The sequence below is a fragment of the Cyprinodon variegatus genome, unplaced genomic scaffold (genome assembly GCF_000732505.1).
Source record: "Cyprinodon variegatus isolate N-32 unplaced genomic scaffold, C_variegatus-1.0 Scaffold47, whole genome shotgun sequence".
Taxonomy (NCBI): Eukaryota; Metazoa; Chordata; class Actinopteri; order Cyprinodontiformes; family Cyprinodontidae; genus Cyprinodon; species Cyprinodon variegatus.
In genome coordinates, this window is record NW_015150500.1 from 204779 (window position 1) to 224992 (window position 20214).

Genomic DNA, 20214 nt, shown 5'->3' on the forward strand with positions numbered 1-20214 from the left:
GATAGATAGATAGATAGATAGATAGATAAAAACAAGCTCTCCCATGATAGGTTTAAAGCAAGTGTAAAAGATTAGTTTTGATGACAGATTTAAATGAACATACAACTAGGCCATATGCACACTCATGAGACAACCCCCAAAAAAAGGACTATTAAAGCATAACACCAAATTATTGGACACTTCCGAGGGGTGAAATTAACAGTCTATGTGACATTTTGATTTTAACTTTTGATAGCAGATGATGAAAAAGAATATAGAAAAGTAACATTTTGTATTTGTTTTTTTGGTTTGCTGTACCTTCACCAGAAGGCAAGAGCTTGTATTTCATTTGAAGGATTTGGAATGTGTCCAACAATAACCATCCTTGAACTGCCTGACTACATACTGCTCATTAAAGGACTGTAGTGAGAACATTTTGGTCCTAACCTTTACAGCAGTCTGTACACAGCTCTGCAGCTTTCATATTTGCTAAACCTTTGTTGTCATCCTAAACCTGTTCTACTGAACCTACTGAAAAGCATCTTTTTTGTCCATAAGATGCTTATATCCCACCAACTTGGGATCAAACAACAAATCTTTTTTGTATTAATGGTGGTTTATTTCTTGTTATAACAGATGAGATTGTAATGTATTAAAATAAAAAAAAACATAGCCACTAGATGCTTCAGAGTTAGGTGGGCGATGCCATTAATGTCATCATCTGTATTCCTCCTCTGCCTATCAGCAAACTGAAGTTAATAGTTCAAGATTGACATCAGATTTAAAAGCTAATATTAAATATTTTTCAGTGCATGACAATCCGTAAGCCTTGGGTCTATCATCATTTTTTTTTTAGGACAGGGATTATTTAGAATTGGAATAATGGTGGATATTTTTCCAGAGGGCAGGAACCAGATGGGAATCAGCAGACATCCGAAAGGGCAACACACTAGAGTTCTGCTTCAAAGGTCTTCAGGAGAAAGGCAGAGAAACAATGAAGACTTCCTTTTGCATACATGGCTGAAAAGAACTGTTTTATTAGGGGATCTACTACTAAATTTGACCAGGAGTCAGTGGGAAGCACCTATAAAGTATTACTGCATTATATAAAGTGATCCTGTATATCAAACCTGAGAAATAAGGTTTTTCTTTACACTTTTCATCATATGTTATGAGGCCCTTTCTGTGTGTCGTCGTCTTTATGGCAGCTTTAATGGAGACCCTGTTTTGTAGAGTCCATAGAAACAAATTTCTGCACTAACAAAGGTTTGAATTTCTCTTCTATTTATTTCTGTATGTTTGTGAAAAAAAGATTTCACCAATTGAGATTACAGTCTCTTTTTTAAGGAAAATCTGCTCATCAGAAGTTTTCTCATGCTGCTGGAAAAAAAAAAAAATAAATCTACAGCTGATTAAAAAAATTGCATCCAACTTGGTTAGTACAAAGCAGAGAACATGCTGAATGAATTCTGCAGAGGTTGTGAACTGATGTGCCTTAATGGCTCCGTCCAGACAGCCTTATCGATTTGGTTTTAGACAGCAGTCCTAAATTGACTTTTATTTTCACAGTCGGTTCAGGAAGTGGAAAGACTGATCTGAACTCCAGGTTTTGTTCCATCAAGACCAGAAATATTATCATGCTAAAAAAAAATCTGTTAGCTTGTTAATATAGTGAAATGAACTTCCTTATCTAGTGTGGGAGAGTTCTGATTTGAGTGTTTTCCCCTCCAAACTGTGAAATAAAATTAATTATGCAACATACGGCTAGGAGACTAATGAAAAAGAAGCTAAAGGTTGAATATCTGTGGTATGTTGAGTCAGGTGCTCTTTGAGGGGGATTTATTTCCTCCAAAACTCAGTTGTGAGCACATGAGGGGTCACATGCAGTGCAGTCTGCGTAGTCTCGGAGGCATGAGACAATACCACTGGGAAAACCACCAGTTACAGAGGGAAAAAAAGAGCTTTACCCACTCTGATTTCTGAACTTAGAGCTTGAACCAATAAACCTGTATTTGCATTTATTTTTTTTGTGTTGAAATGAAGAAGGTTATGTTTAAAATAAATGGGAAATCAGTTGTAGTAGTCAAAGTATTTTATGATTATTAATAATTATTTGTTATCATAAGGTCAGATTCTGAATAGAATTTGAGGACAAAGTTAAAAAAAACACAGAAAAGTAGTTTTAAACACTCCCATCATCCATAGATCAAATGTCGTGATCGTTTATGATTTGTTTATTGTTTTATTTAGCAGCAAGCTTCTACTTTGTTAGATAATTGTTGTATTAAATTGCATTACAGGTTTTTTTTGTAGGTGTGAATGTTGCTCCACCATTGATATTGACTAACATGCTAAGTTGAACCTCAATAAGGATTCTTATTCTTATGAAAAGCTGAGAAATGCAATAGAGAAAATTATAGATTTAATTAGAATTATCATTTACCTAGCTTAAATTATTCCAATATTTCATTAAGTTTTCCTCTGATCATTGTGCTTCTACTGTAAGTCCAGAATGTCACAGCACCAGCTGGGATAAAAATGAATAAATAAATAAATAAACCTTGACAAATTATCTTGATTCAATGTAAAATCATCTTTATTGTCAAGCTTGAAAAGGTCAGTTCAGGCAACTGGAAGCAAAGTTTTCTAGAAGACATTCGGCCTCTCATCCAAGAGGGTTCCTCAGTTTACTGATGGTGGGGAGCACTGAGAAAAACTCAGAAAAACTCCAACCAGCACCGGATCCCTGTGCACTTCAAACCCAGCAACACCCTGAGAAACAAACTGGCTCCCCCCAAAGACAAGGAACCCAGAAACAAGTACACAGATCTTTACATTGGAGAGACCAAAGCAACCACTACACAGACACATGGCTCAACACAGGAGGGCCAACTCCTCAGGACAGGACTCAGCTGTTTGCCTTCACCTGAAGGCTAAAGGACACTCGTTTGAGATAAATGCCCATATTCTGGCCAAGGAAGACAAATGGTTAAAAAGAGGGGATAATGAAGCCATCTTTGTTAACCTGGAAAAAAAATCTCTTCTCAAAGGACCTTCATTACACGTAACCTTTCATCTACTTACCAAGCACTTTTAGGAACGATACCCAGAAGATTCACCTCTCACCCCCCCTCACCCGACTCACACTTCACTGAGGTACACTGAAGAATAAGAATAATTGTGTCTAAGTAAATATGATTAAGTAAATGCCAAAAACGGTTGCATTATTTTTTTCAGTGTATGTGACCAAAGCCACTCTGACGAGGGAGTTAATGAGCCATCAGAACCCCCTAACGACCATCACCACCCCCTAAGTACTGTGTACTTGCAACCTTCTCAGGGCACAAGTGCGCTTCTCAAACCACTAGGCCAACACTCCGCATGTCTTCTAGAAAACGTCCCATCCAGTTGCCTAAACTGAACTTTTCAAGCTTGACCATCACCTGGATGAAATAGAATCTTAACAGATAACTAATTTGTCATTTTGATATTCTAATAACATTTGAAAGCCCTTTGGGAAACTCCTCCAACTCCCATTGTCATTGTGACACAGCACACACAAGTGAACACTGCACACCATGAAATTGCATTTATGCCTCACCCATGCAAGGGGGCAGCCCTAAATGGCACCCCAAGGGAGCAGTGTGGCGGGACGGTACCATGCTCAGGGTACCTCAGTCATGGAGGAGAGCGCTGGTTAATTACTGGCGGGTCGGGAGTCGAACCGGTAACCTTTGGGATCCAAGTCTGACACCCTAACCGCTCACCCACGACTGAAGAACTATGTGCATTATGTGAAAAAAAAATCAACCTTAATGGTAAGAAAACGGACAGATTGTGACGGCTGTACCAAGGGAACCACATTAGTAAACCAGTGACACAGTGGCCAAGGCTCACTGATATGTATTAGGAGCGAAGGTAAGACTACGTACTGCAAAACCTTAACCTTAACCTTAACCACAATAGAAAAACCCTGAGAGAACCCCCTTAAAAATATAAGACAACCACAGGAGAAAAGACTCCCTTATCTCTTCAAAGAACATTCTAACATTTATAGAGCATACAAAAATTATTCGGACAAGTAACAAAATTTACATGGAAATGGTACATGTTTGAGCTTTGATTTCTGTAAATGTTATTTTGTATTTTCTTCCCTGTTTTTTGCATGTTGTTCCCTTATTTGGTATTTTCTCAACATTTTGAGTGTGTCCAGTAACCCCCATGTTGGATCTAATGTGAGCAGCCTTGTGACATCTTTACAGCCAGCACTGCTGAAGTTTTAAGGGGTGACCTCTATCCGGTCAGACAGATAAGCCAAAGAGCTGATCTACCCAGAGAGGGTCGAGATGATTAAACCACAGAGCAGGAAGACTAATAGCCTTTATGTTCCCCTGATGTTCTAAGTTGGTTTATTTTCTTTTTTCCAATCTCTTACAGTCAAAGTAACATTAGATATGTTAACAAAACATTTCATCCATCCATTTTGCATAAACTCCAAAGAGAAAACAAAAAAGGATCTGATTCAACTTAAACATTTATTAACTTTGATTTTAATTTGCTCCTTCTGGATTATCCTGATAAAAAGATGCCACCCTGACAAGGGTCGGCATCTTCTTCATTATATCTAGTTACGTTAAGGTTTTGCAGTATGTAGTCTTACCTTCGCTCCTAATACATATCAGTGAGCCTTGGCCACTGTGTCACTGGTTTACTAATGTGGTTCCCTTGGTACAGCCGTCACAATCTGTCCGTTTTCTTACCATTAAGAATTACAGACACACTGGTGACATGATGAAGAGATAATCAGGGTTAGTCACTGCTTTTAGTAGCCTTAATATAAACATAAAAAACTGAACATTATTTAAAAAGAAAATCGCATAGTTATTCTGTTATTTCATACACCGTTTTGACTAAATAGAAAAGCTGCACTTTTTTATTATTTGAAATTAAGCCTTCTTTTATTCTTAAAAGTTGGGATCCTGATGAAGGATCTGATTATACAAAATGTACTTTTTTTTCATCAAGTGAATATTTCCTGAGCTGCAGCAGCCGGAGGTCAACAGCAGAATGCGTAGAGAGGCTAAGGAAATAAAAGGATACTATTGAATGCGCATCCACACACTGATCTTGTGATTTCCATGCACACATGGTAGTCAGGTTGTATCTTAAGTCAGGAATGACTTAGGCTTTGCACATCCACAAATTTATTTTATGACAGCAGCAGAAAGCACAGACTGCTTTTCCACTAATGCCTTCAAGGCATTCTAGGTTTTATTTTTTTTATTACTGGAATGCATTAATTCATGTTAGATACTCTGAGTTATTGTTTTAAGATATGCAAAATGTGACACAGATTTTGCCTCAGAAGTAATGACGATAAAAGTTTCAGTTAAAGAAATATACAGATCTAATTAAATGAAAACATGTAATGATTTAAATCAGAATGATACCAACTCAGCTCTGAAAGGATACAATTCAAAAGTTAAATAAAATCTCACTCAAAGGGGTTGGACCCTGAAGACTGACTCTCCGTGACGTCAGAGGCGAGAACAGATTTTATGGTAATTCAGGTCTGGGGTCCATCTTAAAAAGAGTGAGGGAGGAGTTCTTGGAGCCTGTTTGGATTCTGGACCAAGGGGTGAGATTCTGGATTCAGAAGGAAGACCAAAAACGACCAAAGCAAAGATGTGGATTCTGACGCTTCTTCTTTTGGCTTTTACATCAGCCACGGCAGATAGTAAGTATCTATTTGCTGTGTCAGTCTTAAATTACATATAACAAATCATACGCAAATGTTTTAGTATAAGAATCTTTATTGGGGTTTTGTTTGAGGTAGGATTTGCTGAAGGTTTTATCAACACATTCCTTTGTTTATTCCCCTAATTTTTTATGGTTTAGACCACTAATTGAGCAGCAAATAAACTGACCTCTTATTTCACACTTGTTTCATGCTGAAACAACTTGCTCTTTGTTTATGAGAGGGAAGATATATAAACATTTACATTCCAATTTTTTGCTAATTAAGAACTTGAAATTGTTTCTACCTAGATTTATAAATACTTTCTAAACTAATTGAAACTGTGTTGGAAAATGTGATGGAGATCTGAAGGGCTTTACATTGATGAGAGACAAAGTTAGAGATTGCTGTAATAGACTATATAAAAGGTAGCCCTCATACCTCACACCGGGATTACTGATGCCAGTCCTGCTCAGCTGAAAGTCACATGAAAGGGATTGAGGGGGATTGTGGGTCGTGTGACTCACTCCCTCAAGAACCTTTATACCCTGCATCTCCACCAGCACCTTCACATCTTATTCATTTTGTTTCTATTCCACATAACTTTTTGTTTTAACTATGACAGAAAGAAATCAGATAAAAAACTCAAACTGAATAAATCTTTTTTTCTCATCTTGAAGATCTGGCTTTCAGCAGATTATCTTTACTTACCTTTTTAAAATGATTTTGTGGTGTTTTTGCAGGACAAAGGAGCCATTTCACACGTTACAGATCATGGAATTCTCGGTTGTATCCGGTCTGGCAAGATGGAGACCCAAGGTTCAGGAACTGTTGGTCTGGTGAGACCCAGCTGGTTCTCTTTAACACTTCACCCACCCACCCATCCACCCATCCATCCATCCATCCATCCATCCATCCATCCATCCATCCATTGCTATTTAGTATATATGTTTATTTGTGTGTTTTTCAGGTGGTGAAGTGACCTTTGACCTTCAGAATGATGCGCCCACCCTCATAGGAGCAAAGGCAACTTTCACCATCAACCTTAATTTCCCAGTAAACCAGACGGTGCTGCCTGATGGGCAGGTGGTGTGGGCACGCAACTGCACCGTCAACGGTATGAAGTGATCTGTATGAAAGCTGCTGAAATACTGAAGGGATAAAAACCCTGTCTCCTTCTTCTCTCTTGAATATGTAGGGTTTAATATATTTGTAATTGTGATAATTGAGATAAATATTTTGGATGTTGGTATTCAGGGCGTGAGTACCTGGAGGGTCAGGCTGTGTATCCAGAGAGAGATAACGAATGGAGCGGAGTTTTCCCTGACGGCACGCCTTTCAACAGGAGTCAGAACAGGAAACCCCGCTATGTGTTTGTGTGGAAGACATGGGGTAAGTTACCATGATTGGGCTAGAAACTGTTTTTTTTTGTGTGTGTTATATGATGGGAGTGATATTTAATGCTTTTCTATTCCAATCTTTGCATCATTATAAATGTTCTACATTTCCTTCTTTAAAACTTAAATCGTCTTCCTTATTCGTCTAACTTTAAAAATCGTTCATCTCCACTAAGACAATAGGAAGATATTTACTGCATTATTTAGTTATCAGCCGCCTTTAGAAACTGTTGATAGATTAATATTTAATTCTTATATGGTGATGTATAAAAATACTTTAAATTAATTGATATATTTCTGTATTATTATACTCTTACACTGTAAAGCTTGTCAATTACAACTTTAATTTAAACATATATTTATTTAGAATATGTATACTTTCCTCGTTTTAATCAGTTGCGATAAATAATCAATGACTTTTCCATTTCTTAAATATAAAGATTTAATATATAAACTTCAATTCCGTTTAGCCATAGTCTCGATCACAAATCTAACAAAACATTTTCATCTCACTATCACATTAAAGGATAAGAATTATTGAAGACCAGGGGATCAATAAAAATAGAAAAAAACATTAAAATCATGAAATAAAAAATTCAAATTAAAAAGGCGTTTTCTAATTACACATTTTAAACTGAATTATTGAAGAGGAATTGTAAATTACATTAGTGATTATTAAATACTGCAACTTGAAAATTTAATTTCAGGTCCTATTTTTAAATGAATATTTTAAAACTGCAATTCGTAAATCTGGTTGTACCTTTCCTCATTTTGTGAACTAAATGTAACAGTCTAACCAATGGTAGAGCAGATTACATCTGAGGAGCTACTGTGATTGGTTGAACTGGTTTTCAGCGTGCTCAGGCACCAGAGGGGTCATACAGAAGGTGAATGGAGAAGGTAAAGTAAAAAAGATAATGAATAAAAGGATTTGAAAATGAAGGTGAAAAAGAAAATGGAAATGGATGAAAGAATTACCTTTTAAAATTTGTGATTAGGAAAGGTGTTTCTGATCAAACTTATGGATTGTTATTTTCATATATCTATTAAGAAATAAGAGTTGAAAATACATTTTTAAACTGTAGTATTTGATAATGGATTCATAAATAGGATTTAAATTAAAGGTAACCTGATTATCATGCAAATCAAACAAATAAACTTCATATATTTGAAGTACATACTTGTTAGTATTATTTTGATTAAGGATATTTTATTAATTCTCAATACCTAAACCTGACAGTTATTTATTTAAAGTTATATTAAATTAATGTATATGCATCATGTAAGGTTTATTTAAGAGATTTCTGTTCAAATTATCTAAAGAAAAGTGAATGGGAATTTGTTATCTGATCAAATCTTAAATCTTGGGCTGAAATATATTTTTTGAGTGATGTTCTTTATGTTGTATGCCCATTTCACTTTCAGAAGCTTCATTTCACATTATTAGGTTATATGTTGTCATGAACTCTGACAAATGTGTCATGAACACTATTTTTAAAGCAGAAACATGATAAACTTGAAGATTTAAAACAAAAGGTGAACTCATCAAAGAGTTGTTCACAATCATCCACTACACAGTGTTTTTTTTCCTTTACCGAATAACTGTTCTCGAAATAGTGTTGGATTTTAGTGCAAGACCAGTCTTTAGAGCTAAATCAGTGGCAGACTTTACTTTAATTGATTGACTGTTTGACTTTATTGATCTCACAGTGGAGAAATGTACTTGTTAGATCTGTTTAAATAGTAAAAAAAAGAAAAGAAGAAGGTGCCAAAGTAAGAAAAAGGTATATGGGATATCTACAGTATATACAGTGCCTCCACACATGACAGCATATTTTTTTTATAGCTGGATTAAACAGGGTTATTGCACGGGGTATTTACATGGGTATTTATATGGATGGATGTTTATATATATACTGCTTTTGCATTGGGTGTCAAATATAAAGAAACAGGTTAATGCATAGGGTATTGAATAGTAATTGCACATTATACATAGCATAAGTTATTGCCCTTGCAGTGTCGCATTGAAGAGTCTGGTGGAAACAGGGATGAATGGAGTGGAGTTTTCCCTGATGGCACTCCTTCAAAAGGCTTAAAGGAAAGCCTTAAAAGCCTCTGGAACAGAAGAAGCCTTTCTTTCTTTTTAAGTCTTGGTCTCAGAGCTACATTTAATAGTGTAAAAATATATATCTTACTTTATTTTTTTGGTTTAAAGAACTTTTGTTGATAGCATTTACAGAAAAATTAGATACATGCAAATAGAGCACAGTTAAACGTTTTAATCAAATCTAATTTCTTTATGTTTTACTTCTAAAGAGGCAAACTTGTTATCTTTTCCAATTTTCCTAAACAGTAGTTCTCATTTTATTTTTGTACTCTAGGGCGTTACTGGCAGGTGGCAGATGGACCATCCTCCTCCCTCACCATTGACACGGACAACGTTCAGCTGGGTTCTTACAAAATGGAGCTGGTCATCTATCACTGCCGTGGAAGAGACAAGTTCATCCCCCTCGGCTACGCATCTTCTGTCTTCACCATCACAGGTGACCATCAGAACCATTTATAAGGTCCAAAGTGTGGATGAATTACAACAGTAGAGCAACAGTATTACAAAAACATCTCTATTTGCTTTACCTCTTCATCAGACCAGGTTCCATTCAGCCTATCCCTTTCTCAAGTCAATGATGTCAATCAAAATGACCAGAACTTCATCCAGAACCAACCCATCGCCTTCTCAGTTGCACTCCACGATCCCAGCCAGTACCTGAACAGTGCTGACATCAGCTTCAGCTGGGACTTTGGGGACAAAAGCGGGACGCTCATCTCCAGAGAGCGCACCGTAACACACACATACCTCTCAGCAGGAGACTTCAAACCTCAGGTGATCCTGATGGCGCACATTCCCAGCTCATGTGGAAACCCCACTGCTGGTAAGGCCTTAAACTATTATTCTGTTGTTATAACTGTAAGGACACCCCTGTATGATTTAAAATAAGCAGGTTTTTCCTTTTCCTCCCAGTTGCTCCATCCGAATCCTCTGTTGCTCCAGCTGTAGTTGTTCCTTCCACCCTGACCCCAGCTGAAGGACAAGATGCTGCAGCCCTGGATGTTCTTGCCTCAAACGCCTCCCCTACCGATGCCTCTGAAAATGTAGAACCAGCCGCTGATACCGACACCGTGGAGACTGCCTCGGTGGCTCCAGCAGCAGTGGATGCGGCTGTTGCTCCAGCAGAGCAAGATCCTGCAGACACAGCTGCAGAAGGAGATGTGGCTGCAGTGGATACAGAGGCTGCAGCAGGAGAGGCAGCCACTGCTCTCCCTGAGGCTGAGGAGCCGGTAGAAGTGGAAACAGTTGCAGAGGACGGCACTGAGGCAGATGTGGAGACTGTCCCAGTGATTGACGCTGCTGCTTCAGCAGCCCCTGTCACAGCGGAGGAAGAACCTGCAGATGAGGTTGTTGTTGCCTCCACGGTTACACCTGTGGTGGATACATCTGTACAGGCGGAGGCCAACGAGGCCTCTGTAGTAACTATTGTTGCTCAAGACATAACTGAAGCCCCTGCTGCTGTAGAGAATGTTGCTGCTGCACCTGCCACTGAGGTCACAGCAGCAGAAGAAACTGCTGCTGACCCTGAAGCCGAGGTGCTAGATACTGAAAACGCAGTTGCCGCAACTGCAGCTGCTGCAGGTGAGGATTTCCTATAAATGTATTAAACTACCACAGTAATTACAAAGCAGACTTCTGATCCTGTATAGCAGTGCAATACTAATTCCCATTACTTTTTGGGGGGGTTCAAGCAAATGAAGCAGAAGCTGTTCCAGATGAGGCTGAAGTTCTGGCTGAAGTAGATGCAGATCCAGCCCAGGTTGCACTTGTGGTGGTCAAGAGACAAGCCCCGGAAATGACAGCTGATTGCACAATCGACCGCTTTGGTTCCCTCTCTACAACAGTAAATGTCGTTGGTAAGTGTTATTGAGCCATTTCATACAGTAAATAACACATTTTACATGACACCACTGTGCTATTGATAATTAATATCAATATTTCCTTTCCTCTTTTGACCTGGCAGAGGGAATTGAGAGTGTAGAGATTGTTCAGATGTCCAATGTTGTGTCAATGGCGACTCAGTTGGATCAGAATGCAGTGGATGTCACCATTTCCTGTCAGGGAAGGTTGGTGCAACAGTCTTTAAGTGACTTAAAACATTTAATCAATGGAGCAGTTAATCATGTCCAGGACATGAAACATGACTTTAAAAATGATGGCCATCCTTTGCTTAAGTATTCATATTTATTAAACTTTCCAACATTTTGTTGTTTTACATTCATAAACTTTGATATTTCCATTTGATAAAACATAAAAAAACTTTATTGATGTCACATTGGAGAAATGTACCAGTGCATTTAACCCATCATCTTGGGGAGCAGTGGGCTGCCATTGTGCGGCACCTGGGGAACAGTGTGGGGTTAAGGGTCTTGCTCATAGACCAAGAGTGGCAGTCTGTGGGGCTCAAACTCAGAACCTCAGGATTCCAAGCTCTATGCCCTAACCACTAGGCCGCCCTCCCCCCAAACAGCATGAAGATGCATATTGTAAAGCCATTGTATAATTAGACATGCTAAAACTAAAAGTCTAAATAAAGTGCTGAACATATCCATTTAGCAATCTTTGGTATACTTCCCCTAAATAATCTGTAATCCATTCCCAGCTATGTGAAGGTCTCAGGGAAAACTCATTGAAAAGTCATTGAAATTCATTGAAATTGGATCTATAAGCCGTGATAGGGATGATGTGGAAAAGGCTGGTCAGAGTAAATGTAAAGCTAGACAGAGTTAAATAGCTGGCAATACTACTGGAAAAAATAAGTCCTTAACAACAATATTGATTTCAAGTTACAGTTTTTCCATCATGTACCAACATCTTCTTCCTCCCACTCTGTTTTTGCAGCCTCCCAAGTGAAGTGTGCACGATTATCTCTGATGGTGACTGTATAACACCGGTTCAGACCGTGTGCAGTTCAGCCATGCCCTCTCCAGACTGTCAGATGATCCTTCGCCAGTTCTTCAATGACACGGGCGTGTTCTGCCTCAATGTTTCCCTCACTAATAATGTCAGCCTGGCTATGGCCAGTGCTAGGATCAATGTAGCAGTAGGTGAGTGAAGGGAAAATAATCAGCAGCTATTAAAAGTTAGTTCTGTTGCTTCATTTGTAAAATGATGTTCAATTTGTTTCAGCGTCTGGTGGTTCCCCTGCTGGAACTGCTGCCACGGTGCTGGGAGGAATGTTGCTGGCCTGTGTTGTCTGTTGCATTGGTTTAATGTACAGGTGAGTGCCTGAGATCAAATCTTTAGTTGAGGTTAATATTTCTATGTCATAGTGCTTTGGCTTATTTTATGGGATGTCCTAATCATCATATTTTCTTTGTTCCTGATATAATTCAAATTTATTTGAGGCGTGATTGGCTTAGCATTAAAATGCAGTACAAACAGATTATCAATTGGATAACATTTTATTCATTCGTTTTTTTAAATTATGTCCATTTAATTCAAACCAACAGATCTTCACGTGGTGCAGCATCATTTTTGATAGCAGCCATTATTGTGCTTATTTTAGACAGTGCTTTACTTCTTTAAATTCATGTCAGGTTAGTTAGTTAATTAAAGTACTAAGCTAATGCTAGCAGGTTTATGTTCTTTTCATATAACTCTTTGATCATTTGTCCTGTTAGAAATTTCAGTCCTGTTCAAGTGAAATTGGTTCAGTTACCTCGAATAGTGCCTTTTCTGCTTCAGACATGTACAGGAATATTAACAGCTCCAGCAGCCAACACAGTCCCTCTCTATAAGTGCTGATTTACACTCAAAAACCAGGTCATCTGCATGTGTGTCGCAGTGAATGCAAATGTGCCACCGCCCCTGCAGCAGACACTCTGGTGCACCTTTCCAAAGCTGTAGGTGACCGCAGACAGAGAAGACAGTAGGCCTCTGATTGGTCAAATCAACATCCGTTCTCCTCCATGCGTATTTCCTGTTTGGTACTTACCGGCTTGTGTTGTTTGTATGACATCCATTACAGAAAATGACTAGTAAAGTAGGACCAGCTAAAAGAGCATGTTACGCAAGAACGCTGGGACCCTTTTTCCACCAGGATCCCCGCTCTTTTTTGCCCTCATGTCCCTCCGTTGTTGGACAAACTTGCCCCAACTTCCTCACCATATCTAGACCCACAGCTAGTTCATGATTATCCCTCTGGCGTTTTGGCGTGGAATAACATAGCGCAGACCACACTTCAATATTGGACATAACTTAAAAATATCTGCGACAAGCTCACTGCCACACACTGCTGCAGGGAATATAATGAGCCCTTAACTCTGAACACCACTGTAAACTGTACGTTCAGGTAGTTTTTTTAGAGGCAATATTACCCCACTGTGCTTCTTCTCTATACTAGAGTTAAAAACATATCCTCCTCACAAAGTCATGGTAGTGTATTATCAGTTTATCCTACCAGAAATGTTTGGATGGAGCTTTGTATCTTGTAGGAGACAAGCAGTTAATTGAATGACTGGTAGAGCCATTTAAAAAAAATGTATGCCTCACCTGAGAGAGCGTTGGTTCATTGAAGCCACTTTTAGGTTATCCTTTTCACCTGATTGAAAATCATTGATTTTTTTATTCTTGTAGATGTTTTTGTTACGCAATTTCCCCGTGATTATGAATAACTATAACTAGAGGTTAATCAATTTATTATTCCAGTATGTGAACCTTGGTCAAATGATTATGACTGACAATTTGCTCAATTGCAAGGTTTCATTAACTTGCTTACCTGTACGGCTGGAAAACCCAGTTTGTCTTCTAATGCCAAAAACCTGGATTATAATTTCAAGCAATTAGTAATCATTGACCACAAGTGAAAGATTGTCTCTGTCTATCAAAGCTGGTAAAACGAAGCTGATTTGGCTCTTAGAGACAATCAGTCACTGTTATTAGATAATCACAGATGACTACAGTTAATCTAGGGTGTACCACAGTATTATTCAGTATCAATTATGTGAGCACTTTAAACTACTAACCTCAACACAGGATGTATTAAATAACCAGTACATAGGGGAAGAAATTAATGATTCACTCAGGTTAGAGTCTTTGATAATATTCCGTCAATTAGTATGGTTTCAGTAATGCACAGGAAAAAGTATCTGATCTCTCAATCACATAACGAAGCCAACAGTGACAATGTTTTCAATTAGCTCTTTTTGAATAAAACTGCTTAGCATTTTACTACAAATTCTTCTTACCCAGGGAAAAATAAAATAAAATAAAAAGTTAAAGAGTATATTGGAGGGATTCTTTGCTGTTTCGTTGCCATGGTTGTGGGAAGAACCTGCACTTCGGGTATCAGTGAATCAGGTATCTCACTCCGGCATTTGATCTTCTCCTCAGTCCATTATGGCCACTCGTAAGAACCCCGATTCAGTCCAACAAAGGGACTTTGTAAAATCTAGGCTTTCATAACTCAGTCACGTTGAGCTTGTAAGGCACCGTCAGGTTTTGGCTCAGCAGAGTGGGGCTGAGCATTACCTCTGTGAAAAAAGGTCTGGGCGGGACAAACCTGGCTGCTATTTCAGTCAATGATTACAGTCTCCTCATCTGTTAAAATCAAACGGCAGTACCTGCAACAGATGAAGCTGACTTTTAGCTCAGGGCTTCAAGGCTCAAACTGCAGCTCTGAAGTTTCCACACTTTTGGAGGTTGGGATCTCTTCTTTCACGACAGGGGTTGAATTTAAAAACAGTCTTACCAGCATGTTGTTCAATTAAACTATATTCAATTCCAAAACATTTTAGAACAACAGAAACTCATCTTTAAAATCCACTAAATAGAAAATAAAGCTATTGCAATTTAAGGGCACGGAAAATATGAAAAAATAACAATTTTTACCATCTTTTAAATTTATAGCAAAAGAGAAGAGGAAGCAGCTGGATAGAGAGCAATAGTCTTTAGATAAGGGGTGTCCTAAAAGGTCCCTGAACCTTTTCCGATTGCCACTCTCTGCTCACATAAAGGAGTTCCTATTTGCAAATATCTGCACTGCCATCCTACTGCTTAAATGATAGCTGAATGTACTTGTTTAGACATAATAAGAGTGGAATTTAAACATTAGTTCAACAATTGGTAAAACTATATCTTACTGATAAAATGATTTAAGAACACAACCCTTCTGTCACTTTAAGCTTGTCCTATTCACTCATGAGAGACTCTACCTTATAATTTATCTATTTTATTTTGCGTATAAACTCACTATGTCTTGTTATGTTTCTAAACAGACGGTTCAAGCAGTACCAGCCTCTGAGGGAGGACAATGGTAATGGAGGCAGCTTTGTGACATCTGTCCCACTGCTGCTGTGGAACCTGTTGAGTCGACAGTCACCAGGAGAGAGCCGTCCATTGCTTCAGGGAAGGATCGTCTAAAAATGAGCAGCAGTTTATGTACCCAGCATGTACCTATTCTGACATGAACGCCTTAAATGACGTAACACCAGTCAGATGATCTTCATCTTTGAAATAACATAAACAATTATAGGGAAACATCCTCATGAATAAAAACGAAGGGTCTTTTCTTTAATATCGAAAGTTATTTATTTTGTTCTGGAACATCTTTATTAAAGGCACTTGTAGTTAATAGCAGTGTAATCTGTGACCTTCTTTTTTCAACCTGCTAACTAATTAATTCTTATGCATTTTACCTCATTTGAGTGTAAATAAAACACAAGATTTATTACAGAAACAATTTTCTGTAAAGCTCTAAAACTAATAAAAATTCCCCTTTCTCACAATTATTGTTTTTCTTATGTTTTAATTCATTTCCTGTGTAAAATTACGTCTTAAACAAATCACCAATCAAAGCTGTAATCTGAAAATAAAAAGCCTTTAAGAATAGGTATCTAATTAATATTCTGAGTTTTAAAGCTGGTATAAATTTGTACTTGACATTTAAAACGTATTATATTAAAATGTAATACTAAGAGTTTTTTTTTCATTCTTGGATTTCTTCATAAGTAAGAAGAGTCGTATGCTATATGTAAAGAACTAGTTTAATTTGTGAATTGATGAATAGATTTCCCTCAGCATCAGACAACTCTGGGTTAATTTTTACAACAGTTAATGAGGAGCAGGGGGAAAAAATCACTAAAAACAGATGCAGCTAACTTTAGAAATTGATCTCAAGCCTGGTAAAAGTAAGGAAGCCCGAAAGGGACAATTATTACAACTGATAGAAATATATTTTCACATAGAATATTCTGGTGAGGAATTTAATCCATATGATCCGAGAACCAAAATAAAAACTTAATGACCAAAATGCAGAAAGTCATCGGTGAAAAATTACAGCTTCATGATCTGGGAATGCCTTTCTTGAACATGGAAGGAAAACTGGTCCAACTTGAAAACTGAAGCTAAATACAATAAAAACAAAACATTGGCCTCTTATTTATGATCATTGTGTCCAGTATGTTGGTCTTTCATCTAATATTAAAATCAAATCTAACTGCTTGTAATATAAATCGTATAAGAAAATAACAAGTGGTTGACAAAATGATACACATTGTGAATCGAATAAGTGAAATAATAAAGTAAAAATATATATATATATATATAGAAAGGGAAGTATTCAAAAAGATTTGAAAGACAAAAGTGAATGAGCTTGACTAACATGATATAGAGGCTGGCAGCCCATTCCTTAACTTAAGGGACAGAATTGCAACAACAACAAATCACCTTTTTGGGCTGATTTTTAGATGCTCATGAGCAGCTGGTCCATGAAGGAGAGTACAAATAAAGTCAGACTGAAAGATAGGCTGGTGTAAGTCCATAAGACATTATGGTTATGGTTAACCAACACAGGTAACTTTTCTGCAGATGGGGACAGTGGAACCAGTAGGAGAATGACACTCCCTGAATGTCTTTGTTGAAATCTGCCAGTTCATCTCTGTCTTCTGCCTTTATTATCGGACACATACAAAGAGGGAGGGGGCAGTTTTATTGCGGGTGGTGATCAGTCACCTGAAACCGCATAGCTGGTTAAGGCACTAAGCTTCCCTTTCTGGGAGAACACTTTGTTCTCCCGGTGTGAAGTATATAGCCTGCAACTCACGTTTAAGTGTGGCACGGTGCCAGGCAGACAAAGCGGCAGGTATTTCTCAGGCCATGGATCCCAAAAGGAAAAAAAGATAGATAGCTGAAGGGAACAGAGAATTAAAAGAAAAATCGACCGAATCATTTGCAGAAGGATTGCCTGCATTTTTGCTTTGTAATGAGAGGTTGTCAAAAAAATAAAAAAAGTAATTTGGAAAGGCATTTCAAGGGTAGGCATGATAAATATTCAGCCGACCACCAAGTTTGGAGTGAGAGAAAAAGTGCGATTGCAGAACGTCTGGATAAAGTAGAGGAGCGCTAAGATAGATATAAGAAGTGGATTGCATTTCCAAACCCCATTCCTGCTGTTATTTTTGTTGCAAGGATGGAAAACCTTCCACAGATTGAACAGGTAGTGCTCTGATGCAGGTATGTAAAATTTCTTCAATTTTTTCCTCAAATCCTCAAAAAAAAACACCAAGGAGCACTGGGACAGAGAGTGTGGGATGTCAGGGTTAGAGAGCACTGCCCTGATGGATGTCAGTTCCTGCTTGGTTCCTCATGACTCAATCAACTCCTTCCAACATAAACACGTCCACCATAGAAAGATTCATTTATCGTGTTTCTATAATTTCATCAATGTAACAAAACCTAAACCGCACGGTGAAGCATCACGCAATGAAACGGCGCATGGTGAGTTCTTTTATTTTTTGTTTTTTGGGTCCAATATTGCTCTTTCAGCAGTTTTGGTTGTCGACCCCTGACATAGTCAAACTTGCTTCCGTTCTCTATCCTCTTATCCTTTTTGAGTAAGTTCAATTCACAGTTGGAAAGCTGCTCAATTAAGAACGGGGGTAAAAAAAAATTGAATGTAGTTTTTCAGAAGCTTTATCAGTGAAACATGTCAAAACATTCTGCTATTGAGAAAGTAACCAACGCAAATTACTGTTAATATGATGGAATGAAGTCATCTCAAATTCCCAAAAGATGCCTCACTTTTAATGACAAAACTTTAAAATTGTCAGTGAGGCCAAAATTCTGTAGAACCATATTCTTACCTCAAAGTCTGTTGAACTCTCCAACCTCCAAGTGATGTCATTTAAGGTATATCAAAAGAAATTTTGACTCTCCAAAATGTGATTGAAGGTCATACTATAATTTCAGATAGCGGTGTCTTAAATTATAATTCAGGATAATTAAAATTTTGTTTTTCCCACTCAAAAACATTTTATTTGATGTCTTAGTAGTAATTATGCATAGTCAGAAGAAGCAGAATGTATGTTAAAACAGCCTGCCATACTGGTAGAGCTTTTAGCACAGCAGCAGTGGCAGGTGTGACGTATTAAATTCTTGATTTGTTTCACAACCAAATCTGGGCAGAGGGAAAGCACAAACATGTTCCAGAAAAGGCAAAAATCTCTTTCTTCTGCTTGTTTCTAAAAAAATAAAATAAAATAAGGGAATTGCAGCCTTTTTTTTCTTCTTTTTTTTTAACTCTGTCACTTATTCTGTTATTTTTATAAACTTTTTAAGGTCCACATTAGTGTGACCACTAATATGCTATAATCTTTTGCTGCTGTAAAAACCACAATTTACCATTGTGGGACAATAAAGGGATTTTCAATTCTATTCTGTTCTATAACCAGGCCAGCCATCTTTGTTTTGCTTCAGCCTTCCATATGTAGTTTAGGCGTCAATGTCAGATACGTACTGCACTTCATTGGTCTGAAACATTCTGTTTAAGGCTAATGCATCTGCTGGCCTCTGGTGAGATGTATTTTTGGGAGTTATTGAATTCACACAAATCGCTCGACATTTCATCTTGCTTGCAAATTAATAACAAACCTAAGGGCTAAAGATACAAAATAAAAGCAAAACAAAATAGCTTTTTTTTGTTCGTTTTTTTTACCACTGAACCTTAAATTTAGCATAAAATTGTAAAATGACACAATTAACTAAATAATTTTTGCATCCAGTTTTGTTAAAGGGTTTTATTCTCTTTTGTCAGCTTTTTGCCAAATTAAGTTAATTCTTTATGGATAACCTTATGATGATTTATTTATTAATATTTTGCTTAGTTGATTCATATTAATATCTATTCATCAACAGTTTAGCATGTATGAAATTATTGATCTGTCCTTAGAAGACCACCCATATCTTAAACTGGTTCCACATGAAACCCCTCTTTATTACACATAGCTTAATTTGTGGACTAACTTGTATTTTCTGCATAAACTGCACAAGTTCTTCCTGTTCCTCATGTAAAATTTAACCAGTGAAACTGTCTAATATACTTCATATATTAAAACTCAAATATTCAAAATAGAACTTGCTCATTTATAACATCAAAAGACATAGATGTCTTTATAGACATTAATCATATTGATTAGTATAACATGATGAATAAAAATGCTTCATGTCTGTCCTGGCTTCTTGTTTATTGTCATCTCAGCATAGCTGCTGAGAGATCAAACACTAGACCAATGCAGAAAAAACCCAAACATTTTAAAGCCTTAACCTTTTCATAACATGAGGACCCAAATTTGTGTCCTCAGCACTCGCCCCAAGATGGTTTTTAGACCTGTAACATATTCTCTGGGGTCTTGCCTTTATTTTGATACCAAAAAATTTAAAATAAACTCTGTAGTTCTTGAGATATATTCAAATCCTTTTGGGTATGTTATTTTAAAGCATATTTCTCGAAAACAGGCATAGTTAAACAAAAAACATCATCAGGGCTGAAGACAGAAGCAGCAGGATGAGACCGGGCCCAGTAGGTATGGCACCATTGCACAGGTCCCCTTCACAGCACTTCATAGGATCAGTGCATGTTGCGCTGGCCATGCAGCCTTTGGTAACCATATTCACTCCTTAAAAGGCAAAAGAGGAAAACTCATTATTTTAGATATACTGCACAATGAACATAATGGTGCTCATAAAATATATATATATATATATATATATATATA

The 20214-nt window shown here is 37.5% G+C and overlaps 2 protein-coding genes across 2 annotated transcripts in view; one reads left to right on the plus strand and one right to left on the minus strand.

The window, feature by feature from the left end:
- Nucleotides 1-5583: 5583 nt before the first annotated feature.
- Nucleotides 5584-15942, plus strand: pmel (premelanosome protein). Its single transcript, XM_015370533.1, has 12 exons — nt 5584-5716; nt 6460-6555; nt 6687-6833; nt 6974-7108; nt 9495-9656; nt 9759-10043; nt 10133-10801; nt 10912-11076; nt 11184-11286; nt 12062-12267; nt 12350-12440; nt 15439-15942. The coding sequence occupies exons 1-12, from the start codon at nt 5665-5667 to the stop codon at nt 15581-15583; spliced, it is 2256 nt and encodes a 751-aa protein (XP_015226019.1). The 5' UTR covers nt 5584-5664; the 3' UTR covers nt 15584-15942.
- Nucleotides 15943-18830: 2888 nt separating this feature from the next.
- The window catches only part of LOC107082100 (lymphocyte antigen 6G-like), a 2014-nt gene continuing 630 nt past the window's right edge, over nt 18831-20214 (minus strand). The window contains exon 3 of the mRNA XM_015370564.1: nt 18831-20115. Coding sequence (XP_015226050.1) covers nt 19961-20115 — 155 coding nt within the window. The 3' untranslated portion in view covers nt 18831-19960. The remainder of the gene's footprint in view (nt 20116-20214) is intronic.